This window comes from Chelonia mydas, chromosome 1, assembly GCF_015237465.2.
Source record: "Chelonia mydas isolate rCheMyd1 chromosome 1, rCheMyd1.pri.v2, whole genome shotgun sequence".
In the NCBI taxonomy this organism is placed as follows: domain Eukaryota; kingdom Metazoa; phylum Chordata; order Testudines; family Cheloniidae; genus Chelonia; species Chelonia mydas.
In genome coordinates this window covers 16,831,396-16,857,599 of record NC_057849.1, presented here as the reverse complement: position 1 = coordinate 16,857,599, position 26,204 = coordinate 16,831,396, and the positions used below count along the sequence as shown (strand labels likewise).

Genomic DNA, 26,204 nt, shown 5'->3' with positions numbered 1-26,204 from the left:
AGATTGCTTATTAACCCTTTACAGGAGTTCTGACCTGCATTCCTGCTCTGGTCCCGGCAAAAGCAACACACAGACAGAGAGAACCCTTTGTTTCCCCCCCTCCAGCTTTGAAAGTATCTTGTCTCCTCACTGGTCATTTTGGTCAGGTGCCAGTGAGGTTATCTTTGCTTCTTAACCCTTTTCAGGTGAAAGCGTTTTTCCTCTGGCCAGGAGGGATTTAAAGGTGTTTATCCTTCCCTTTATATTTATGACACTTAAGATAATTTATAATTAGGCATATGCTACAGTAAGTCCAGCACAAGATAAAAGTGAAAAAGACAGGCACCATTAGGTTTAAAATCTGCAGCTTTTATTAAAAATCTACGCATGTGTTTAATGTTCAACTGATAGTCTGCACCTGATCTAAATATTCCAACCGCCATTCCCCAGCTAGTTAGCAATGATCAGCTCGTCTAATATGCTGCACACTAGCTTTCATTTTCATTAACTATAAAGCCAGGGTTTGAAGTAATCCCACTGCTCATACCATATATTAGTTTTTTTCCTTATTGAGGTGTACTACTACATATTGCAATACAGGGCTCACTTTCTCACTATTAAGGCTATCTTTTCTTTAGCTCCCAGTGACTTGATTTCATGTAATGTAAAATTTACAAATCGTAAGTTATGAAAAGAGTATTCATCCCAAAGAAGCAAATCCACCATCATTTCACTCTGCATGCACTGTTAAGAGTTTGGATGGCTCAAGGGAAGGCAGAGCTTTTCACTGTTTTTATACAGCTCTTAAAAATGTGCTGGGAGCTTTCAAAACTGGCACATGTTGGTAGTGACCAAATGGGATCATCCAATAGCTATTGCAAATCGGAAAAGAAGTGAAGTCTCAGATCATTTCCTAACAGGTTTTTAAAGTGAATATTTTACTTCAGCAGCTGGGCCAAACATTAATGGTCAGAGGATGAATTACGCCTTCAGACCTAGAGGATTAGGTCAAAATCACAAGTGTAGGGAATCATGATTAAATAGTCTACCATATCCAGCACCATGGAAGAACATTTGTGAGCAATCAGATTCATTTAAATTCCATATATAAATCCACAATACTGACTACTATCATTTCTTCAGTCAAAAGGCACAAGACTTTTTGGCTAAGGGGGAAGAGGGCTGTATTGTTTAATTCATTAGCACGTTGAATGAAAGACACCTCCCACTTTGACACCTTGAGCAACCAGTGCATTGTACTCCTTCACAGCCTTCTCTGTTTGCAGGACTAGCACATCAATCCCATTTTTCTTGAGATAGTCCACTGTAGATGCTGGTACCTGAGGAAGAGGAAAGGAAAAGGTAAGAACAAATGCTAGATTCTTTTCCTTGCAGACAATACCCCCTAATAAGAAACAAGTACTGGTTGCTCTTGTTCATAAAAATGCTTAATTAAATCTAGTTTCAAAGGCAGTAAAATAAACTTGTGGTAACAACCAAATTGGTAATATGCTGGGAATAAACTTTGAATTTGTTATAGTGGAGAGAAAGGGAATTTTATTTCACTGTCTAATAATAGCTAAAGTATATCCATCTTGTATTCCTTCTTCTCTAACGTGTTCCTAAATACAATTTTGAACTGTACTATTAGGAGAAAATTCAGGAGATAGTGGTGGAAGTGACTGTGAATTAATACGTGTAACAGAATGTAGACCTTCCCAAGTATGGAAAGTGCTACAAGGATGTCTCTGCCCATTTCGCTCAGCCAACCAAGTTCAAAAAGCTAGTGGACTGCTTCTCATGGTGAATGAAGCTTCCCTGAAGATCAACATTTCTTGAGCTTTCTGCTGATACAGATCATCTGCTGAAGTGACACTTGGCAATACCATTACTAGCAAGGGTAATCAATGACAGACATTATTACAACAGGCTGGGGAGCTGGTTTACAAACAGTTTTAAGGGTTTAAAAATTAACACATTGTTTAAAGATTTTCATTGTTGCTGCTATTCCTGAAGGTTGTAAACCCACTTACAGTTTGACACTGGGCTGCCAATGTATCGGTATCAAATGAGGTTACTTTCAGCAAATGTCTCTACCCCCAAAATGCCGATTCTCCATTTTTACAACTTTTTTCATAAGTGTTTCTGGGCTTTATAAAAAAACAGGTTCAGATTACGGGGCTGAAGATGAACTAGACTGTTCTCTGTGAAGGTTAAAAATGATCTCTATCTAAAGAGGAAACAAAATCAGCAGTTCCAAGGTGTCGTTGTCAGACCAAAAACTTACCTGCAAGGCTTCGTTCATGCCACGACCAATCACTAAAGTTTTAACTCCCTTCTTGACAACTTCTTCAAGATCAGCTGGCTGCACACCTGGAGAATGCTAAGTTTGAAGGAAAAAAAGTGCTAAGTTTGCATGCTGAGAGCATCAAACAGCAACGCTTCATCTCAATATTTTCAAGTGGCAGTATCCCAGGCTATAAGACAAAGCGTAGCAACGTTACAAGAACTAATTGACATCCCTTTCTTCCCAACACCCATTTTATGTTACACTAGCCAGTCAAAGGATACTCAAACAAGATACACAAACAAGGGAACCCTGGTAGATCCATCATATCTGGTCAAGGCACTCTTACTTGGAATAGTGGAACTATAAAAGGAATACTGGAACTCTCAGAACCAATCCTCAAACCACACCCCCCACAAAGGGCCAGTTTCCTCCAGGACACAACTGACTGCCTCCAGTAACTCTGCAACAGTAACAACCTCCCTCAGAACACCATCCTTGCCATCAGACATTTCACCTCCCTATACACCAACATGCCTCACTGCCTGCTTCAAATATCTACAAGACAATGGACAACACTCCAGATAGCCACCTCAAACATCACTAAACACCCATTTCATTCTCGCCCATAATAATTTTACATTCAACAACAAACACTTTGTCCAAACCATGGGACCAACCATGGGTACTAGGATGACTCCCCACTATGCCAACCTCTTCATGGGCCACCTTGAAGAATAATTTCTGGAAAACTGTACCCCAAAACTGTTGATGTACCCAAGAGCCATCAATGATATTTTCATCCTCTGGAAAGACGACCTAAACTCCCCATAGATTTCCACCACAAATTCAATAACAACCACCATGATTCTATCTCTTGAACACTCCCACACCAGCATCAACAATCCTGGACACCATAATCAGCTTCAACAAGGGAATCCTAAAAACAATTATACACAAAACCCACAGATCGCCACACTTACCTTCACACATCCACTAATCACCTCAAACACACCAAGAAATCTGTTTATCTGCAGCCTGGCACTGAGATAACACGGAATGTGCTCAGAAGAGAAAGTCTGGGATACACACCTTAACACAATTAAAACTGCCTTCATTAAACAAGGATACTCCCCCAGAGAAGTAGATTGTATCATGGAATGGGCCACACAAACCACCTGAGAGAAGCTACTTCAATGCAGAACCTCCCCTCCCACCTGCACACCTTTGGTTGTCACCTACCACCCCACACTGGAACCCATACAGCCTACCAAACAATTACAACCCATACTTGATGGGAACCACATCCTGAAATAAATCTTTCCTAAACACCATCTTCTGGCTTTTAAACAACCTCCCAACCTTGAGAAACTCAACAGCAGAAGCAAGCTCCATAGACCAGTACACACCAACTCAAAGCGGCACCAGACCCTGCCATAACAGATTCAAAACCGGTAGACATAGCTCCACTGATAGAATGATCAATATCCCCCCAAAAAACACCTTTCAAGATCCATGGGTCCTACACATACCTATCACATCATGTGGTGTACCTCATCCAGTGCACCAAATGCCCCAGTAACAACTATGTGGGTGAAACAAAACAATTGTTATGCTCCTGAATGAACTCTCACAGAAAAATAAAAAAAACCACCCTACCACCCATAGGCAAGTGCTTTTCATAAAATGATCACTCCATATCTGATCTCTCAGACCTTGTCCTCAAAGGAAACCTCAAAGGTTCACAGTGCCTTCAAAAGATGAGCCTGGGGGCTTAAATTCATAACTTTGCTAAATGCTATAAGCCATGGACTCAAAAACACTGGATTTATGGCTCGTTATAACAATCTGCAACCCACTAATCCTCCTTTCTCCCATGACTGCAGAGGTCTTAACAGCCATTTGACCTTGAGTGGTCTCTTGCAATATGTTACCACCTCATGCTTTAATCTTTTCCACCCTGTATTTAGATGTGACACTCTGGCCATGTCTACACTCCAATTTTTTGCTACCACGTTACATCAGCCTAAAGCCACCAGAGTTAGTCTATCGCTTGGGCACATGCATGCTTGGCTTCTTGCGTTGGCACTGTGTGTACTCACCAGGAGTCCTTGTGTTGATACACAATGCAGTGCACCGGGGTAGGTATCCCAGTGTGCAACTCACCATCATCTAGCACACTGTCTTTTGGGAAGTTTTGACAATGTGAGGTGGGGCAAAAACTAGTGATGCAGGGGTGACTGGGAGCCAGGAGCGGTCAACGTCCCAGCATGCAACTTTCTTCATCCCATAATGTCATCTATATCCCATAATTTTTGCACCTTTAAAAAAAAAAATCCCATGAACCTGCACCACCCTTGCTGTCCACCATCTCTGACAGAAGCAAGAAGCCTGCACAGCTCTGCATTATTGTCATGAGCGTTGCAAGCATTGGATGCATCATTCTCTGGTATTTGCAGAGCTGCAAGGAGTACTAAATCAGCAGGGAACATGATAATTTCCTGGAGGACAGATTGCTGTCAAACACAGAACCAATTCAGGGTAGTTGCTGGCATTCACAGAGCAGCTGCAGATGGTGGAGCACTGCTTCTGGGCCTGAGGAACACGCACCAACTGGTGGGATCACAGCATAATGCAGACTTGGGATGACGAGCCATGGCTGCAGAACTTTCGGATTTGCAAGGTCACGTTCCTGGATCTGTGTGTCAAGCTCTCCCCTGCTCTCCAGCACAGGCACACCAGAATGAGGGCTGTACTAACAATGGAGAAGTGAGACACTATTGTATTGTGGAGACATGCAACACCAGATTGCTACCGATCAGTGGAAAAATAATTTTGGAATTGGAAAATCCACTGCAGAGGCCATTGTCACGCAAGTGTGCAGAGCCATTAATAGTCCCTGGCCATGAAGGACTGTGACTCTTGGCAATGTGCAGGACACAGAGGATGGATTTGCAGCAGTTGGGCTCCCTAAGTGTGGTGGAGTGATAGATGGCACACAAATCCCTATTTTGGCACCAGAATACCTTGCCACAGCGTACATCAACAGAAACGGCTATTTTTCTATAGTTATGCAAGCACTGGTGGATCACCAGGGACACTTCATTGACATCAGTGTTGGCTGTTCAGGGAAGGTACATGACGCTCATATCTTTAAGAACACAGGACTGTTCAGAAAGCTACAAGCAGCGTCTTTCTTTCCCAACTGCCAGATTACCATTAGCAATGTTGATATGCCAACAGTGATCCTGGGGGACCTACTGCCCCTTGCTCCCCTGGCTCATGACGCCATAAACCAGCCACCTTGACAGCTCCAAGGAACTACCAGCTCAGCAGGTGCAGAATGGCAGTTGAATGTGCTTGAAAGGAGGCTGGCATTATTTACTCACAAGATTGGATCTCAGTGAGAAAAATAGCCCAATGGTTATAGCTGCTTCCTGTGTCCTGCATAATATCTGTGAAGCAAAGGGAGAAAAATTGGCGCAGACAGATATGGAGCAGCTGTCTGCTGAGTTTGAACAGCCAGACACAAAGGTTATTAGAAGAGCTCAACATGGAGATACGTGGCTCAGGAAGGCTTTGAAGGAGCCCTTTCACAGTAAGCCACGGTAATGTGTTGTGGTGTACTGTGCTCTACCTGGCCCTACTGTTTTGGGAGGAATTGTGTGATGCCTGGTGTATATGTATGAATATAACGCTGTCAATGCACCTATTTAATGTTGTGGTGCTTGCTATACATTTGATTATTACTGTTTTTGTCACTGAGCCTATGAGTTTTGTCACACTATACAAAAACAAGTAAATGGGTGCTTTCAATCCCACTAGGCACTCTGCAGCATATGTTGGGAACTAATAATGAATTATTCCAAACAATACAATTTAATTGGGTAACGGAAACATGTCAGGTGCTATAATGGAGTTCTCTGTGGACTGCAATGGGAAGCAAGCCCGACTGTTGAACCTGTAGATTCCTAAGAGTCTGCAACATCTGTGTTTGCTGCCAGAGAAGCCCCATTATGTCCTGGTGCATCTCCCTCTCCTTTTCCTGCCAGGACTCCAGAGCCTTTCTCCTGTCTGCTCTTTCCTTTTCCATATAGTCTGAAATATTCACGCCCCCTTCCCCCAGGCCCTCTGCTTATAATCTGATATAGCTCTGGCTTGCAGGATCTGGCAGCCTGAGTTCTCCTTTTTTTCCTCCTCCTTATCTGGCTAAGGCATGCTGCAGTTGTGGAGGGGAAACCCACAAGGGCAACACCAGCAGTACAGATAAAACACAGAGGTGCCACTGTCAGTATAATCACAACAGAAAACAAAAGTTCAGATTCGTAACTCCCTTCCCTTGCTCTCCTGAAGTTTTACACAAGACATGCTCATTGCTACTTCTGCCTTGGAATGATTGTGCACGGCCCCAGCCACAGTAAGTATGGCATGGCAGGGCAGGGGCAAGGAAAATGAGGAGGGAATTGCTTGGTTCCATGGAACTGAGTATAGGGCAATGACACTGAATATTGGCACCATTTTCCACAGGCTGTGGTGATTTTAGTCAATATCTGACTCCTGAGGGTAACAAAGGCAGAGCGCACAGCTGTTGCTGGCGTCCTGAAGCCAGCTGGTACCCTGTGCTGCTACCCTGTTTACTGCAATGGTGCCTAATGAAGTTTTATTGTCAGCTGGCATGGGAAAGCGTCTTACTGTGGAAGAAAAAATGAGGATACCATCCCTAGAAACCTTCAGGAGAGGATTGCAGAGTGCCTCCACAAAAGTTACATCGAGCTCTCTCAGGAGGGTGCTAGGGCCATTTCTTGGTACATAAGCAAACTGTTCTGTACAGCGGTCCCCCTCCCACCTAACTACAAGGGTATAGGAAGCAGATAACTCTACTTCTCTTTGTTGTACAGCTACCTCTCCTAGTATAAGAAAGAAGTGAAAAGCCGTGTCCTGTTAAGTTGGAGGTGTCATCAGTACAATATTGTAATGGGAAATCATTTACACACTAACCCAAGGTTCCTTCCCCTGCTTGCTTGTGCTCGACTAACTGGACTGCAGTGGAGTCTCAAACAGATCCTGGCTCGTGGCATAGTTCGATCCTTTCCTGGTTGCATGTCCCCCATCCTCCTCCTTGCTGTTTGCAGCAGCGACATGTCAGGCTCCTCTGAGGTACCCAGGGTAGTCTGCGGGGTGCTAGTGGGCTCTCCACCAAATATGGCATGCAGCTCTTTGTAAAACAGGCAAGTCTGTGGCTTGGCACCAGATCAAGTGTTGGCCTCCCTGCCCTTCTGGTATGCTGACAGTATACTGTGTGTCTTGATCATGTAGCCAGTACGATCAGCTGGGCACTTCCACACAACAAGAGAGAGCCGCTAGGTGGGCTCGTCAAGCTGGACAATCAGGAAAAAGCACTTCAAAAGTTCACAGGATTTTAAGGGGTGAGCGAAGGGCTTCCAGTCTCCATGACTGCTGGGCAATGGAGTTCACAATTGTGACCAGAGCAGTCACTGTTAAGCATTGTGGAACAGCTGCTGGAGGACTGTTAGGGTCAACATAGGTACTGCAGCGTCTACACTTCTGTGGCAGCGATCTCAGTACAACGACCATGACACAAGGACACTCAGGGAGGTAGTGTTAATATGTTGCCATCAGGGGTGTTATCAGCGGTGGGAGACAAATTTAAGTGTAGACATGCACAATTAGGTTGACATAAGACACCTTTCCTCAACCTAACTTTGTAGGCCACTGAGTACTTTCCCAGACCTGAAGAAGAGCTTAGTGTAAGCTTGATAGCTTGTCTCTTTCACCAAGAGAAGTTGGTCCAATAAAAGGTATTTTCACCCCCTTGTTTCTCTAATAGCCTGGGACCAACATGGTTACAACAACACTGCAAAAGGAGGATACTCTAGGTAGTTTAAATGTACCAGTGAAAGAGGATTGTCATCAATTGATCATATGATTGATATGCTAACATACTATATAGACACCTATAAACTGAGAGGATGTGTAGCCCCTCTACACATTTATATAGTATTTCAGTTTGGCAGCTAACGTCTAACATACTAAAAAATTAGATTAATACTGTCAGATTAAAATAACAGCAAAAGTTTAGTGTTAAACTCAACAAAACCTTATTGAAGTCAATAGGATTACACAGCTGTGACAGAGTAAAATTTACCCCCACCTTTAAAAAAAAAAAAGAAGCCCAGATTATTAAAACTGAAAATGTTAAATGCAACTTTCTACTTGTTTATATTGTAGATTTTGTGAATTTCATTCAGTAGGGATAGTTATACCGGTCAGTTTTACTTCAGTTTATAGTCTTTCATTTTTTAGTTCTCCTGTACTATCCTAATGCTGCAATGTTTAGTAGAGGAATGTTTAAATCCAGACAATTATTTTCATGAAAGAGATTAATCTCCTTAAAATATTTATGGAAGATTTTGACAATTAAAAAAATGTGAATTTCCCCCTGATCTACTCATTCTCTGTAATAACAAAAAACAAACAAAACACACACACCAAAACCTCCCACACTTTTGCAAAGATTTTTCCACTGTTTTTCCTACATTAACTTTCCTGCTGCTTCTTTCTGTATAAGGTTAGCAGTAAATGTACTGTAAACACAAACAGAAGAACTCTGCCTTGTATTTGGCTATAATATGGGCTCTTTTCAATGTGAAAATTGTTACCATTAATCTATTCAAGTCTTTAAAGAGTTTAAAATATTCTTTAAGAGTGTGACCGAGTGACTGACCATGTTTTTCTTTCCTTACAAAATAGGCAGCGCTGTAGCAGATCTTTGAACAATTCTTCTGGAAGACCACTATCAAAGGCACATAAACGTAATCAGACAACTTGCTAACTTGCAACCATTCCTTCCCTCCCAGAAAATATCCCATTCACTGTAGAAACTAAGGCCAAAGCATCAGCCTACAATTTAATAACATTGTTCTTGGTGTTTCACCAGTTTCCCAACTCCGCCATCTGGCAGATACTCTGATGGTTTGGGGATCTACGTTTCTTCCTTCCCCAATCTTTGGTATTACAGAGGACCAGACAACTCTTTTCATTGCATGTCACCCCTGTTCTTTAATCACCGTGTGCTGTTATTGTCAGTTGTCAGATTTATTTTTTAAGCAGGAGTCTTTCCAAGCTGAAGGCAACTTTTCACCAGCTCTTTAAGTTCCAAGTGAAGGAAACCACCATGTTACAGCAATATTATCATCCCCATTCTGCAATGCTATGTGACATCTGGGTCTCATCTTTAGTTCCTCAGGCTAGGAACGTGGCATAAACACCAGGCTGCTCTAGCCCCCATGGGGAAATAGAGAGTATCCCATCCCTTTAGCCTATGTAGGTTTGAATGCCCTCTCCTACACTACTCACCTGGGTGGATTTAACCATTTTTATAAAGTGTGTTTATGAAAGAAAATTCCTTATGGGCCTTTGAGGTATGCTAGAAACCTTTGTGTACTTTAACGATAGTCATTTAGACCTAAGCAAAAGGAAAAGATATGGTTTAATGTAATTACAATAATTAGATGCTCGTGAGGGTTCATTGCCTGTGATCAACACTTTGGAGACGTTAAAGCCTAGGACTCCCCGCCCAAAATCTTTTGTTTACACAAAGATTCTCTGAGGGGAGCGCTGTCTGTTTCTTAACAAACAAGCTTCATGGGGAGGGAGATCTAACATGGGTGCAAATACATTATCCCAGTCAATTCTCCTGATTTGGGGGCTCGGGGAGAGAGAAACTGCAGTACAATTTCTTTGTCTGTTGTTCTCCACTCTACCTCTCAGGAATCCTGTTCCTTTTTTCCCATTAGCAGCTGGCACAGAAGTGCAGTCAGGCAGGGAGGCTGCCTTTTATCCCCCAGGGTTAAGGTCACAGGGACTGTTAGTCCTTAAAGCTACAGAACCCTGCAGAGCCAGTTATGCAGTTTTCCCAAGGAGAGAATTACCTACAAGGCATCAATTTGTCAGCACAGCAGCAAAGGAAGCAATTTATTTCTAACGAGCACAGAGCATGAGGGGCACCCTTGGTGACATCACCTGTTGCACAGGCTTCAGCCCCACCCATGGAAACATCCCCAGAGGAAGCACACCCTTGTCTGGGTCATGAGGCAAGTGTTGTGACTATCACAAACGTTCCCAGTCTGCTAATCAAATAAAGAGAACCTTTTCCTAGCAGTTTTGGAGCTGGGAAACCTTAGTTCTATTCCCTTTTTTTGCTACTTGCTGTATGATCTTAGCCCAGTCACATAATTGCTCCTTGCTTGCTTCCCTATCTGCAAGAGGAAAATAATACTTAAGTACAGAGCTTTTAAAGTGACCTGCAAAGGGAAAAATATGGGTGTGTTTTTGCTTCTTGATAATGAATAAAGGTGGTCTGTTTTTTCTTGTATTTTTTTTTTAACCTTATAGATTTCAAAAATGTTGCATCTTATTTTCCCTGCTTTAGCTGGAGGAGTCCTCAGATGAGGCTGCTATGGACTTAAAGCTTTCTCAGCCTTCAGCTGAAGGGTGCTGGTTTGAATCTTTATAAACAGCATATTCCTCCCAGGCATATTGTAGGTGTTAACAAAACACAAGTTTGAAACAGTCTAACTAAAAATCACTTCCTGCTCAATTAATCAGGTTTCATTTGCATGACTTTTCTACTATTATAAACCTTCTAGTTCTCCAGTCATCCAGAGATTCTTAAAGGAAAAAATAGGGTAGATAAGATCTGAATTTCTAATGTACAAAGAAAAAACAAAACTGACCCCTCACCCTCAGGCCTTTCTTCTCCATAATAAAGTAGCACAATAAAAAAAAGGAAGGGGGGGGGCTTACTAATCCACATTTCCCCCCTTTGCCAGTCACTTAAGATCACTACACAAAGGGCGCTGTATACTGTAAGTATCAAACTAATACTCAGTGCTGGAAGAAATTTCTCTGAAGATTCTATATTGAGCTCCTAAACAAGGGCTCCAGGCCTGCAACTGGGTTTGCACCAGGCCATTTGACTTCAGCGGGGTTGTGTGCGTACCCACACAAGATATTGTTGTAGGTTCAGGATCAAGAGCATTAGTCCTGGTCTACTCATAACTTTTGTACCCATTTAACTTTCGGTTAGGGGTGTGTGGGGTTTTTTGCTGATATAGTTATACCAGTACAACCTCTGCTTTGAGAACACAGTTATATGCGCATAAAGATCAGGGGTGGGAAAACCATGGCCCGCAGGCCGCATCCGGCCCGGAAGGGCTTTGGATCCGGCCCGCAGGATTGTCAACCCCCACATTCCTGCGGCCCATGGGGGAGGGGAGACAGAGGGCTCCATGTGTTGCCTTCGCCTGCAGGCACCGCCCCCCCCAGCTTTTATTGGCCGGGAATGGGAAATTGCGGGCCAGTGGGAGCTTTGGGGGAGGTACCTGCAGGCAAGGGCAGCATGTGGAGCCCTCTGCCCCCCCGTCCCCCAGGGGCAGCAGGGACCTCGTGCAGGCCGCTTCCGGGAGCAGCACAGGGCCAGGGCAGGCAGGGAGCCTACTCTGGCCCCAGTGTGCACCGCTGCCACGCCAGAGCCACTCCAGGTAAGCGGCGCTGGGCTGAAGCCCACACCCCAAACCCCTCCTGCACCCCAACCCCCTGCCCTGAGCTCCCTGATGCACCCTGCACCCCAACCCCCTGCCCTGAGCTCCCTGATGCACCCTGCACCCCAACCCCCTGCCCTGAGCTCCCTGATGCACCCTGCACCCCAACCCCCTGCCGAGTCCACTCCCGCACTCCCTCCTGCACCCCAACCCCCTGCCCTGAGCCCCATCCTGAACCCCAACCCCCTGCCCTGAGCTCCCTGATGCACCCTGCACCCCAACCCCCTGCCGAGACCACTCCTGCACCCCAACCCCCTGCCCCAGCCCTACATTCATGGTCCTGCATGCAATTTCCCCTCCCAGATGTGGCCTTCGGGCCAAAAGTTTGCCCATTCCTGATAAAGATGCTTTATCCTGGTATAAACTTATTTCCCTTCCCATAGCAGAAGAGCTATACCAGTATAAGCACTGTCATATTGATATAACTGCATCCACATTAGAGGGATTGTACTGCTTTAACTGTATGGTTTTCAAACAGCAATCAATTTGCAAACACCTAGAAGATAATAGGTGATAAGTAACAGCACAGATTTGTCAAACCAACCTAATGGCTTGTTACCCTGTCAAAGAAAGCTTTGTAGATAGGAGGGAAGCAGTAAATGTGGTAAATCTTGACTTTAGTAAGGCTTTTGATATGGTCTCACATGACCTTCTCATAAACAAACTAGGGAAATATAACCTACATGGAGCTACTATAAGGTGGGTGTATAAGTCGTTGGAAAACCGTTCCCAGAGGTTCAATCGAGCTGGAAGGGCTTATCGAGTATGGACCCATAGGGATCAGTTCTGGGTCTAGTTCTGTTCAATATCTTCATCAATGTTTTAGATAATGGCATAGAGAGAGTACACTTATAAAGTTTGCAGACGATACCAAGCTGGGAGGGGTTGCAAGTGCTTTGGAGGACAGGATTAAAATTCAAAATGATCTGGACAAACTGGAGAAATGGTCTGAAGTAAACAGGATTAAATTCAATAAGGACAAATACAAAGTCCTCCAATTAGGAAGGAACAATCAGTTGTACACATACAAAATGGGAAATGACTGCCTAGGAAGGAGTACTGCAGAAAGGGATCTGGGAATCATAGTGGAGCACAGGCTGAATATGAGTCAACAGTGTAACACTGTTGTAAAAAAACAAACATCATTCTGGGATGTATTAGCAGAAGGGTTGTAAGCAAGATATGAGAAGTAATTCTCCATGCTCTACTCCACACTGATTAGGCCTCAACTGGAGTATTGTGTCCAGTTCTGGATGCAATGTACTTACATTTGTCCCCGTTTCTCTCCAATCCCAGGTTCGGCTCCCACCTGGCCACACTTTGCAGTCCTTATAAGTTGTAGAACAACCTTTCACCATCATCTGACCCCATGAAAGGGAAGCGATTTCAGGAGAAGACATCATCAAATTGAAAAGGTCTGAAATAAACAACATTATCTACATGGCACCATAACATGTATGGCGCTTATCAGAAAAATAAGTGTTCATGCCCTGAGGAGCTTGGAATGTAAGTAAATATAGATGTTATTCACAATGAGTGCTGAGGAAGGAAGGAAGGATAGTCTTGTGGTTAGAGCACTGGATTGGGGCTCAGGAGATGTGTGTTCAGTTTTCAGCTCTGGCAATGGCTTCATGTGGGACCTCGGGCAAGACATTTAACCTCTTGGTGTCTCAGATCCCCATCCGTAAAACAGGAATGATACTACTTCTCTATCTCACTGGGATTTTGCAAAGATAAAGCCATAAATTCTTGGACGATGCTCAGATACTATGGTAATATCAACACTTAGATAGATGGTTATGGTGCCTAAGATGAGCTGGAGGAGGAGGATAAAATGCAAGATACTTGCCTTGTTAGCTTTAAATCAAGGTTCAAATGTATTCAGTAGAACAAGGAAAGACAGCTGTATGCTATACAAAGGACTAACTTTTAAGAATGTTTGCGTACTGGATTGTTTCTTCCACCCTTGCTTTTTCCCGCTTGTGTGTGGGGTCATTGTGCAGAGAAGGGATGGCCGAAAGCTATTACACCATTCCTTTGTCAATCTACTTTAGGCATTTCTAATGCACCCATCACAGTCTGATATAGGCAGTGATCAGGGACAGTGGAAGATACTAGAAAGGAACAAAATGCTCCCTTTCCCACAAAACCAGGAAGGGCGGGGAGCCACACTGTCTTTACAGCACCAGAGATGGATCTCTGATATGAATCGTCCACCAGACCTCAGCTCATCACACAGATGATAGGGTGGCAGGTAAACAGAAATGCTTTAGATTGGCTTGATAGACATTAGACCACCATCCTAGAGATTTGTCTTTCTGTCCTCCAGTTCGCGAGTGGGGTGGGCTGAAAACAAACAGTTTTCTATTGAAATGCTATCTCTGCACTGAAGAGAGCTCTGTTCATTCTGTTTCAACTAATCTGAAGAGTGGACTCTCTTTATAAAGTGAATAGTTAAAAGGCCCCTTAATTAAATGTATGGAATTCAACCACCCACTTAAAAACTACATTCTCTTCTCCAGTCTATCCAGATTTCCACCCAGAGAAACATTTCCCCATCCTGAAGTTGTGTTAAATTATTCAAATTCAACAGCAAAATCCACTACAGGAAGCCTGGTGTTGCTAATTAATGAGAGAGTCCTCACAAAAGAGCAATCTCTGGATTAACAGATTTTCAGTCCTCTTGGAAAATCTTAAGGAAAAACCTGCTAACATTTGCACAAAGGCTCAAATAACATTACAGTAACCTTGCAATACAGCCCCTCTCCCCCCTTACATACACCAAGGCAAACTATGATACCAGACAGACAGTAGATACTCTTCTTTGACTGCCAAGAATGAATTTGAGTTTGCTGCCTCAAATGTCACATCAAGAGCAAACAGCACTACTACTTGAGACTCGGCAAAGGCTTTAGACTGCCTCAGCATTTATGCTTATAGCATGATAACAGGACAACTTTTTTTTTTTGCCTCCTTCCGAAGCTAAGGACAAAGTGCCTGATACTCTTGTTCGCAGGGGATGTCCCCTGCATAACACTACAGCTCTACCAGATCTATGTTCTCTCAGTACACGTCTGCAATCAATGCCATGGAGCCAGCTTCTTTTCCTGTGGAGACTCAAATCTTCATTTCTGAGAGGTATGTGAAGTGAGGCAGCAACAGAAGAAGAAAGGAAGAACAAGGGCAAGTCTCAAGACAAAAAAGATCAGTCACTCACCTCTGTTCACCAACTCAGACCAAAGAATAAAAGCAACAGAGCAGACCATCTAGAAGTTAGCTCTGAACAGGAGAGTTTCTGCATGAAATATTTGTGAGAGTTTACTAAGAAACAAGTATTATGGAGTTGCAGTAGCTCGAGATTATACAGAATGGAGCTATAGTTTTCTTTAGATAGGTAACACGTGATTGGGGGTATGAAAAACTTTCTATAGGAAGAGAGGTTGAAATAACTGGGTCTGTATAACTGAGCGCCAGAACATGATGTGAATTGGATACAGAACGTACATCAGGAGCTCCTATTTGCCTTTCCAATAACATAAGAATAAGGAGGCATTTACTGAATTTGAAAGACAAAACTTAAAACTAGTTAAAGGAAATATGTATGTATTGGGAATAATTACTCTATGGAACTTATTGCCACAAGATATCATTGAGGTAAACAGCTTAATACAATTCATGAGGACATCTAAAGTTGTATCTAAAAGTTGCATTTAAAAACAATTATATTTAGAAGGAATATGTCTCCATTATTCTGGGCACTATCCCTTAACTGTCCACTATGGGTTGCCCTGTATGTTCTTTTGAAACATGAGGTACTGCCTAAGGCAAGGGACTCAAACATGCGGCCCGTGGGGTTATTTCCTGCGGCCCGCCCGCCAAGCTCCCCGCGCGCCTCCCCTACCCCCCCCCGGAGTTATTTCCTGCAGGCCACCAAACTCCCCTCCCCCTCAGAGCGCTGCATCCCCACTCCTCTGCCTACCTCCAGGCGCTTCCTGCTGCCAAACAGCTGTTTGGCAGCACTTAGCGCTTTCCAGTAGGAAAGGAGTAGGAGCGGGGAGCCGCGTGCTCAGGGGAGGAGGCAGAGAAGAGGCGGGGATTTGGGGAAGGGGTTGGAATGGGGGCAGGGAGGGGGTGGAGTTGGGGTGGGGACTTTGGGGAAGGGGCAGGGCCTCATGGAAGGGGTGGAGCCGTGGGGGGCTTTTGTACCTTTATATGAAAAGGTGTCAGTGATGCTGTACTAGTCCTCATGTGGCCCTTGTGGTGATTTGAGTTTGAGATCCCTGATCTAAGGTCAGAGACCGGATACCAGGCCCCCTTCTGATCTTCTATAGCAATTCCTATTTTCCTATGAATTGCAACTGCCAAGGCAAGAGGTAGTGGAGGAATGGATGAGGATTCCAGCCATGACATGCATAACAGGGGCAGTGTTAGGGAGCTGATTAAGTCAGGTAGATTTGCAAACATAGGCAATATGGGAAGAGAGAGACTTAAAAATCAAGGATGATGCCTAGGTTACAGGCTGTGTGGAGGCAATATAAGAGGTTATGGCAGGAGATGTAAGTCAAGGAGGGAAATGGAGTTGTGCTTAGGGATGCTTTTCTTGCCCTTTCACGGTCTTTGAGACATTGTGAAAGTAGGTTAAGATGAAACCACATGTTCTGCATGTTCAAAACAGGCAGAGAGAGTGGACAGGAAGGAATCATTAGAAATATCAGAGGATGTGAACAGTTGGTAACATCAGCATAATAGTGGCAAGTACATTTAAAGTCTGACAGAAGTTCATACAAGAAGAAAACAGAAAGAAAACAGCAATGGGCCAGGAATTAAATCTAGGGGAACTTCAAAGAAGAGGTGTGGGATCAGATCTTTAAAGTTACTTAGGCACCTAAATATGCGGCTAGATGCCAAATGGGATTTTCAAAAGCACCTAGTGTTATACCAATAAAATTAAAAAAGCAGGATCTGATTAAAGGGGAAAAGGCAAAATGCCACATTTATTGTGAATACAGAAAGAATCATAGTAAGCAGTTAGTTATAGCTATAACATTCCATTCAATTTCATATTTATTCACACATTCATTCACATTCTCACACACACACACACTCTCAGGTTCTGCAAGGTTGTTATCATAGTTACCAGCCTTAGAGTTGCTCATGCCAAGCCACTGGCCAGGTGGCCTGGACATGAGGAGGGAGCAGGGCCTTGTCAGATGCTCATCTGACGCTCCTGGAAGTTGGTTTGCAGAATCAGACCCCAAAGTTCTCACTTTCTAGAGTCCATTTTTATAGGAATTTCTTCATCATGCTGTTGCTGAATCAATCAGCAGATGGCACATTTCTGACGGCTCCGTACTGCCAGATGTTATCATGTTCTTTGGTTCTCCCATTCGTGAAGCTGTTGGGTGGATTCCAGTCTGCCCTCCAGCAGTCCTCTGGTTATTTCCACTTGACGCCTTCTTCAGCCGATGGACACTGAATTCTTAGGCTGGCACCTCCCTGATCATTCAGTTATTATCCACACCAAGCATCCATCCACATACATCCTCTATCTCTATTTTAATCACAATTGTTAACAAAGCGAGATGAATACAACAAAAGGGCGGGGAGTCTGTGGGTACTGTTTCTGTTGTTACAGGGTACTGCTTTGAGTCTGTGTGAGCAGTTGTTACAAAGGATTGCTTTGAGAACACACTCTGTCTTAGAATGTACTAACACAATTAGCAGCTTGCAAGTTTCACACATAGAGGGAGAGAAACAGTACCAAAAACCAAGAGACCTCTTAATGAGTAATACCCTGGAATTTAAACTATGGGGAATCAAACTCATTTGTGATTTTAATAGAGAACTTCTTTAATATGATCCAACACTAGGCACCTAACTCCCAGTGGAGTTAGACCTTGGTGCAGAGTAACAAGAGGCAGAGTGATCAGAAAGGTAGGTATGGCAGAAGGGAATCAGAGATAACTGTGCATTGAGATGGTGTAGGAGAGCAAAGGGGTTCATAAAAATCCAAGTCTGGCCTGAGATCAAGGAGGATGAGAACAAAGGAGTCAGTCACCATCAAAGAGTTCTGACTATGGAGGAGAGCAGTTTGTATGCTCTGAACAGAGGACAATAACATTTCCTCAAGACTGCTGAGAGAGGGGTGGATAAATAGGTGAGATAAGGTGACTTTTTTAATGCACCTGTAAAAAGGGAACACTAGAGATGGTGCAGCTGTTAAGAGTCAGGGTTATGGGAGGTTTATATCAAAAACAATGATTGGACAGTTATATAGGGAATGGGGTGGGGGGCAGGATTAAATTATAGAAAAGAAGGGGATCAGAAGAGGAGGCAGATTTAGTGTTTAAGAATCAAAAAGTTCTGGTTTAGGAAATGATTAGTTTAGCTTCATTGATTAATCGGGAGAAAGTAAACTAGTGATCAGATTGCTCCAGGCATAAGGGGATCATGACAGAAGGCACAAAGCTGAGAATGGTAAAAAGAAGTGAAGGACAAAGAACTGGGAGGAGTGTATGGAGTGGGGTGGGGGTAATGGGAGAATCAAGAACAGAAACACAGTGGGGCAAGATTACATAAAGCCCTGTATGGGGAGGATAAAACACAAGAAATTCATTCTTGAAACTTATTTAAAATATCTTGTTGGAATGATACATGGGACTAATTTCTGTCTCCTTCCTCTGACATTTGATGGTGTGTACTAATTTTAGGACAATCACACATTTGGTATTTAGCAAGTTGAATCCTGGACCTGTCCTCGAGGTAATGCTCTAGTGATAGTATTACTGATCAAGAACCTATGTCCCCATGGGGCCATCTGGGAGAAAATAGTCCTTCTTACTGCATCCTAAGCAGTGTATCTGAATGTCAGCACCCAGAAAAAAGAGCCTAGTTATTGGGAATCAGCCAACTGCCCATTATAGGTGCATTCAAACAGCTGTGATAGGTTGCTAAAGCAGAAGGAACATACATTCTTTTTTCTACTGCTGTTTAACTAACACCCGATTCTGCCACCTTTATGCACAATAACTATCTATTGCAGCCTTAATTATAAGTATGTTCAAGTTTGTCACTGAAGTTACAGATTCCATGACCTCTGTGACTTCTGCAGCAGCCAGGCACCTGGCTCGGGGCAGCTCAGGCAGCCCCTGCGCCAGGCACACAGGCCACTGCTGGGGCAGTCTCAGGCCACTGTGCCCACAGCAGCAAAGTTTGGGTGTGGGAGGGGGAGGGTTTGGGATGGCGTGAGGCAGGCTCTGGGCGGTGCTTACTTGGGGGGCTTCCCAGAAGTGGTGACATCCTCCTTGCTCAGCTACTAGGTGGAGGTGTGGTCAGGCAGCTCTGCACACTGCCTCCGCCTAGAGTGCTGGCTTCACAGCTCCCACTGGCTGGGAGCTGCGGCCAATGGGAGCTGCGGAGCGGTGCTTACTGGTGGAGGCAGTGTGCACAGCTGCTTGGCCACGTGTCTGCCTAGAACAGAACTGAGTGAGGGGGCTGTTTTTACTTCCAGGGAGCCTCCCAGCCAGGTAATCACCGCCCAGAGCCCTCCTCACCCTGTCCCATGTCCCTGCCCCCTACCATACCCAAACTAAGTCTGCTGCTTAGGGAAAAAGCAGCTGCTGCTGCTGGGGGAAAAAGGGGGAAGGCACAGAGGCAGGTATGCAGCCTGCCAGCCCCACCAACCCACCCCCCCAGCATCAGTGGGTGTCCCAGGCCGCATGCTGTTGCTGTCCAGCCCTGCCCCTCCAGTACCAGTGGGGTCCCAGGCTGTGCACCGCTGCCTGCCCCCTCCCCAGCATCGGTGGGGGTCCTGGGCTGCATGCTGCCCCCCCCCCCACCAGCAGGGGTCCCAGGCAGCTCCTGCCCCAAGTTTTAGTCATGGATATTTTTAGGAAAAGTCAGGGACAGGTCACGGGCTGTGAATTTTTGTTTACTGCCAATGACCTGTCTGTGACTTTTACTAAAAATGGCCATGACTATAAGTAAGGCTACATTTTAATCACTGGACTATCCTTTCTTATAATCATATCTTACTCTGCTTGTAGCCCCACCAGCTGAGTAGAACACACCCCAGCATGAGGGTGGCAGAATCAGGCTCGCAGCAAGCAAGATTTTTTTTGGGGGGGGGGGGTGACATCTCTGTAACAGAAGACCGGATGGAATGTTGGAAACAGGATGGAACATTGGCACTGGCAGATTCTGTGACAGTTGGCTCCTCCTGAGGGGGAAACCCCATAAATCCCTCCCGTTCAGCGCCCCCCCCGTGGAAACCCCATTTACCCCTCCCCCCCAGCCCCCTCTATGGAAACCCCATTTACCCCTCCCCTCCAGCCCCCTCGAAGGAAACCCCATTTATCCCCCACCCTGGGGAAGAGAAGAGTCCAATTTACCCCCACCCCAGGGACACGCCAGTTACCTCACGCCCTCCAAAGCCACGCGCAGGGCATCAGTCTGACCGACCGCCCCCGGGAAGGAAGCTCCTACTCACCCCTCCCCATCCCAGGGCAGCCCGTTAACCTCTGCCCCTGCCTGAGGGATGGGCACGCACCGCGCCGCGCCGCGCCGCGCCCCGCCCCGCCCCGCCCCGCCTCGCCTGCCGAGGGCCTGTTCTTACCTCTCCCAGCCCCCGGCGGTGTTTTTACTGTCCCCTCAGCCAGCCTGCCCCGCCCCCGGGCAGCCCCGCCCCCTTGGCAACGCCCCGCCAGCGCCCCGCGCTCACGCTGCAGGCCCACCTCCGCTCGCCCCCTGCCGCGAGGCCCCTGCGCCCTTGGGGGGACCCGCCCCTCCGCCGCTCATTGGCCAGCTCCCCGACACAGGCCGCGCCCCCCGCGCTCGGAGAGTAACAGGAGCCGACTCCTCCGTCTCGATCTGATTGGCTGCCCCGGATTCCGGCCCCGCCACCCCTCCCGTCCTCCCTCCTGCCCCCGCCTTGTTTTCGTTCCCGTGTCACACGAGGCGGGCGGGGGAGAAGGCGGGTAGGGCCGCTCTGGCCGGCGCCCCGTGTTGCATTGTGGGATAGTGGCGCCGGGGAGCGGGGTCCTCCAAGCGCGGCTCGCCAGCGCCCCCCTCTCTTCCCTCCCCGTCTCCTTCTCCATCCTCAGGTCCAAGATGGCGGCGGTGGCGGCTCCTACGGCTCCATCTCCGCCTCCCCCGCCCCCGCCGGGCCCGTGCTGCCCCGGCTCGTGGCCGAACTTCGCCGTGGTCTGCTCCTTCCTGGAGCGCTACGGGGCGCTGCTGGACCTGCCCGAGCTGCCCTTCCCCGAGCTGGAGCGCGTCCTGCAGCCGCCGCAGGAGCCCGGCGACCAGGGTAAGCGGCCCGGACGCCCCCTCCCCTCACAGACCGGCGCGGGGGGGGGCTGGGGCTATCCCCCCCCGCCCGTGGCCCCGGGGGAGGAGCGCACCGAGGGGAAGGAGGAGCCTGGCTTTCCCGGAGTGGAGCTGTGGGGGAGGGGAGAGTTCTGCTGTGTCCTTACCCCCCCTCCCCCCGGCTCCCGGGTCCAGGGGGAGCAGCCGCTGGGGCGGGAGGTTTCTTTCCCCAGCCCCACCGGAGGGGTATGTGAGGGGAGAGCTTCCTCATTCCGGCGCCTGCCCCCTCCCGCTGGGCCCTGTGGGGGCTGGGAGTCCCTTCCCCGTGGGGCTTACCCCCTCCCCTCAGTGGGGGTCCTCCCACCCCCTCACAGGGGTCGGGCCCGTGTGCTGCTGCCCGTACGGGCTCTGTGTGAGGGAGAGGCGAGACCAGACCCGCCCCCCCGCGCAGACGTTGCAACCCCCCCCCCCCCCCCGGTGTGTGATTTTCCTATTGGGTTGGGGGCTAAGCGAGTCCCGCTCCCCACCTGGACCGGCCGAGGGAAGGGTTACACGCTCCCCTGTCTTTCAGGCTGCTCCTCGCTCACGCCGGTCTCCCCCCTTCCCGTCCCCCCTCCAGCAGGCTGCAGGGAATGGGCTGTTGACATGTTTGGGATGCCGGACTCCCCTGTTCCCCGGTCCCTGACGTGTGAGGTGATGGCGGGGGGGGCAGGGCAGGGCCGGGCCAGAGAAAAGCCGGGGGGAGGAGAGACGCACGGATACCGAAAGGAAAGGTGCTTGTTGCTCTTGGTCTCTGTCTATTATTGGTGCGGTGGTGGTTACTTGTGCTCTCTTGCCACATAGAGACAGACGAGGAGCCTCAAGGCGCATGCTCCCCCGGCCCCATAGAAACTTCCTGCTGCTAGAGAATCCCAGCTCGGGGCTGCTGCTGGTCCAACAGCCCCCCGACATAGAGCCCCTTCCATGTGTCTATATTGCAATTCGAGTCCACAGCATCGGTCTGTTCTCGTGAGAATTCTTGGCTCATGCAGTGCAAACATTGTATTTGTATGCTTATGGCACCCACAAACAAAACAAAACACCAGCCAAGGTTCATTTATTTATTACCTCCTTTACATGTCCAGTATCACTTTTTTTTTCATGCAAACAAGACACTTCTAAATGCAGTGGCCATTGCCTGGGTCTTGCAGCCTACACTACTACTTTCTCAAATAAAATAATTGTTCCTACTTCCCCAAGACTTCAGTGTGTTTGTTTTTTTGGTATGTAAAGGAATATTTTTAAAAAGAGGCACTATGCTCAATCTGACTGAAGTACAAAAAGTAAACTAATAGCATTTGTGTTGAAAATTAAAAATCAAATTTAAAGTTTTCAATTTTAATTTAAGATCTTGTAAGTTCTGTATTTTTTAAAAACTGACTTTTAACCTTACAATAGTCTTTAATTGCATGAGTAAAACACTTTTTTAATAGACAGTGATAATCACCAAGAGTTTTCTTTATAGTTTATTAATTGAAAGCTTCTAGCTGTGTCTTATAGGAGAGTTTATATATTGGATTGTATCTATAAGATGTTATTACATTATTTCAACGCACTCCTGGTCCCTTAGCTCTGAAGGAAGAATGGGAAGCAAACCAATAAATATTTTTCATGTGTGACCCAACATTGAAAGAAATTTAAACACTTAAAAACACTATCTTAACTTTTTTTATTTTTTGGACATTTATTCAGACAAGGTTAAAAGGTGCTTGTGCTCATGTTTATGGTGGCTGTGTCTTTCAGGGAAGGAAATGTGTGGAGATGGAAAACAAAAGCTTAGATGACCATCTTTTAGGGTTTTTGGGAAAGCTTGTGTGGTGGTTATATGACAAAAGGAAAAAATAAATCCTTGAACTACATTTGTGAGGACTATTGTCCTCTGCATGTGTTGTACTATTTTATCTTATCAAAAGATGCATCTGTATATTTTCTGTAACACTGTTGTGAAGACTAAATTTAATGTCCATTATTTTATAAAATTATTTTTGAGCCTTTTAAAAAAAAAAAAGGGTTTACAATGACATAAGTGTAAAACAAATTTTGTTGCCTGTTACTAAATGGACTGTTAGAACTGGAAAATGTTAATCCTTTCCCCCTAATACTTGCTGTTTGTTTACTGTATGCAATTCAGCTTGGGTAGCAAAAATGAAGCTGGTTAATTTAAATGTGTAATCAGTTTCACTTTTTATGCACTAGCACACTTGTGCAGTGTTGAGGTTTACAATAGTGCGGAGTGAATATTTGAATCCAAACAAATAGTTCTAATGAAAAACATTTTAAATATGGGTTGTGTTTAAGAAGTTTTACAAAACCTGGTTTTGGCCCTAACCTACCTGATAGTGTCTTAAAGGCTATTTCTACACTAAGTGCTAAGGGGGGATTCCCCACTCACATTATATGTACTTGTACTAGCTTCAGGACCGCTAGCGGGCTAAAAATAGTAGAGTAGCCATGGTAGCATAGGCAGTGGCGAGTGGCAGCTCGGGCTAGTCGTGGTTAGTATGTATCCACAGTGTTCTGGTTTGAGGAGACTTAGCGTGAATATGTCTAACACGAGCTGGGAATCATACCCTTACCTCCTAATGTAAACATTGCTGCGGTCTTAATTCAGGTGCTTTTAACACTTACTACTAAATCCTTCCCCCACCAAAAAGGAGAGAAGAAAGGAAAAAAATTCATAGGGAAAAAACAGTGGCAAAATGTCTTGTCTGCACATTTTGGGGGGGGGGGGTGGGGGAGGGAGGGAGGGAGGAGTTCTATTGGTGTATTAACAGTGATGCTGTTGTTTGATAGTGAGCACTCTATCACAAATCTCTCCACAAATTACTTCCAAGCTGAAATTTTTCATAGGCTTATGGCCTAAGACACGGAGCCTTTTGGAGCATATGTGTAAAACTTGTTTAAGCAATTTATTTTTCATTATATTACATACAAACCTTTATTCAAAGATTCAGGTAGAACAATTATATATGAACTCAAGAATGAACTGTTCTATATTCTGTAGTTCTATAAAAGCAATCAAGAAAATCCTTCCTGCTAATGAGTGAGAATGGACAAGCTATAGGTACTTTTGTTCTAAGGAAGCAAGGTATAATTTCTCCTTTTTGTTCCCATTATCAAAAAAGGATGATTTAGGGGTGCAGAGGAGAGATTTGGTAGTTGCCTAGTTGACTATCAAATAATATTGATTCTGATATGTTACCGTTGAAGTTTAAAAAGTTACGATTGCTCAGTCAGCATTTGTGCAGTACTATATTGCCTCTGTATTTTACTATATCAAGAAATATATTGATCACCTCTATACCTAAGTATTAATAGCTTTCTTTTTGTAGTCTGATCTGGTTAGATATTATGCTAATTTACATAACACCAACAGTATGCTAAGTGCTTTGAAGGCAAGTACTAAGACAAGGCCTTCCCCAAAAAGCTGACTTCTTCCTATATTACAGTATACAGATGAAGGATGGGACATAATGACAAACAATGTGATTGTATGATGATGTTTTGAACATGCCAATTCAGTTTCATGATTGTCTCAATTTTATTTTATATTTAGGTAGGATAATGAGATGAAATGGTGGCCATGGAAATAGCCTGATTCTCAGAGAAAATATATGTTAAAAAAAAAAAAATCCTTTTAACTTGTACTGTTAGTGGCTCATTTGCAAGTTGACATTATCTGAACAAAATAATGAGACCCCTGGTGTTTTAGTGAATTACTGCTAAGACCAGGGCCATCCTTAGGTGTGTGGGGCCCGGGACATTAGAAACTTGGTGTGTATCTGCCGGGGGGTGCTCCCCACTGGCTCTACCCAGGCCCTGCCTCCACTGCACCCCTTCCCCGCCGAGTTCTGCCCCCTCCTCTGAGCATGCTGCGCCCTCCCCCTCAGCACCTCCTGATGCCGCAAAACAGCTGATCTGCGGCTGACGGTGGGCACTGGGAGGGAGGGGGAGGTGCTGATTGTTGGGGCCCACCAGTAGGCAGGAGGTGCTAGCGGGAGGTTCTAATAGGGGGGCTCCGCCTTGCCAGGCTGCTGCTCGCCTCCCCGTTTGCCTCCTCACCCTGCTTGCCCTCCTGCCTCACCTCTTGGCCCACGGGGGCCCCCCAAAGCATGGGGCCCGTGGCGATTGCCCTGATTCGCCGTACCCTAGCGACGGCTCTGGCTAAGACAAATAATTTGGTCTTTGTTAAAAGGCTTTTCCCTCTTGTAATGCTATATCTAAGGCAGCTAGCACTGTGATCATAACTATAACCTTGAAAGCTTGGTTTCAAAAGAGGAGAGTGGAATATATAGCAGAATTACCATAATCTTGATAGCTGCTTTTAGCAGTTGCTTCTGTAGATGCTGCTGAGTGTGTAAACTGGTGTTTGTTTGCACTGAGATTCGATTAAAAAGAAACCCTATATTGGTTAATAAATAAATTCTTTATAAAGGCAGGGAAATTTCATTAAACTTGATATAAACTGTAGTTAGTGGATGGGGATGGGGTGGACTCAAAACTAAGGTACCAGCAGTGGATCATCCTACAATGTTCCTCAAGAACCTAGCCTTTTTAAGCAAACTGTTTTTGCTTCCAGTGGCAAAATTGTGCAAATTGAAATGATTTGTCATACTGGAACTCTACTTGCAGAATTGACCACATCATGCAGTGCCTTACTAAGAGTTCCCCTTGCAAAAGGGAGATGGTGGTATGTTTTTAATGTAAAAAATACATGTGACTGGAAGGGAGTAAGAACACCGCACTATATCTAGTACAGTATTTAGTCAGAGAAATATCAGATACTCTCTATTGTGTTTGCAAATACTTGAGAGTCAGTATAAATGTTAATTAAGCACTGAATCACCTGTGAATGAAAATATTAGTAGTGCTAGCTTGCAAAACAGAGATCAGATTTTACACATGACTATGCAAAAGACTTGCTGGTTTGCCAGGTTCCTTGGTATATGAATGAGTGTAAATGGCATGTT

General features: G+C 45.5%; 2 protein-coding genes across 7 annotated transcripts in view; one reads left to right on the top strand and one right to left on the bottom strand.

Annotated features, from left to right (window-relative positions):
* Positions 1 to 327: 327 nt before the first annotated feature.
* AAMDC (adipogenesis associated Mth938 domain containing) lies at positions 328 to 20,758 on the bottom strand. Of its 4 annotated transcripts, none has more exons than XM_037886112.2 (4): positions 20,622 to 20,758; positions 13,158 to 13,306; positions 2,267 to 2,362; positions 328 to 1,319 (listed from the first exon to the last, which is right to left on the bottom strand). In XM_037886112.2, the coding sequence occupies exons 1-4, from the start codon at positions 20,683 to 20,685 to the stop codon at positions 1,179 to 1,181; spliced, it is 450 nt and encodes a 149-aa protein (XP_037742040.1). In that variant the 5' UTR covers positions 20,686 to 20,758; the 3' UTR covers positions 328 to 1,178. The 4 variants fall into 4 exon arrangements, with proteins under 4 accessions (XP_037742040.1, XP_037742240.1, XP_007067466.2 ...); XM_037886312.2 differs by having other exon boundaries at positions 20,504 to 20,640; XM_007067404.4 differs by lacking the exon at positions 20,622 to 20,758 and adding an exon at positions 20,378 to 20,554.
* The window catches only part of RSF1 (remodeling and spacing factor 1), a 112,836-nt gene continuing 107,368 nt past the window's right edge, over positions 20,737 to 26,204 (top strand). For all 3 annotated transcript variants that reach the window (XM_037886028.2, XM_037885902.2, XM_037885830.2), the window contains exon 1: positions 20,737 to 21,196. In XM_037886028.2, the coding sequence (XP_037741956.1) occupies positions 20,998 to 21,196 (199 nt within the window). In that variant the 5' untranslated portion in view covers positions 20,737 to 20,997. The remainder of the gene's footprint in view (positions 21,197 to 26,204) is intronic.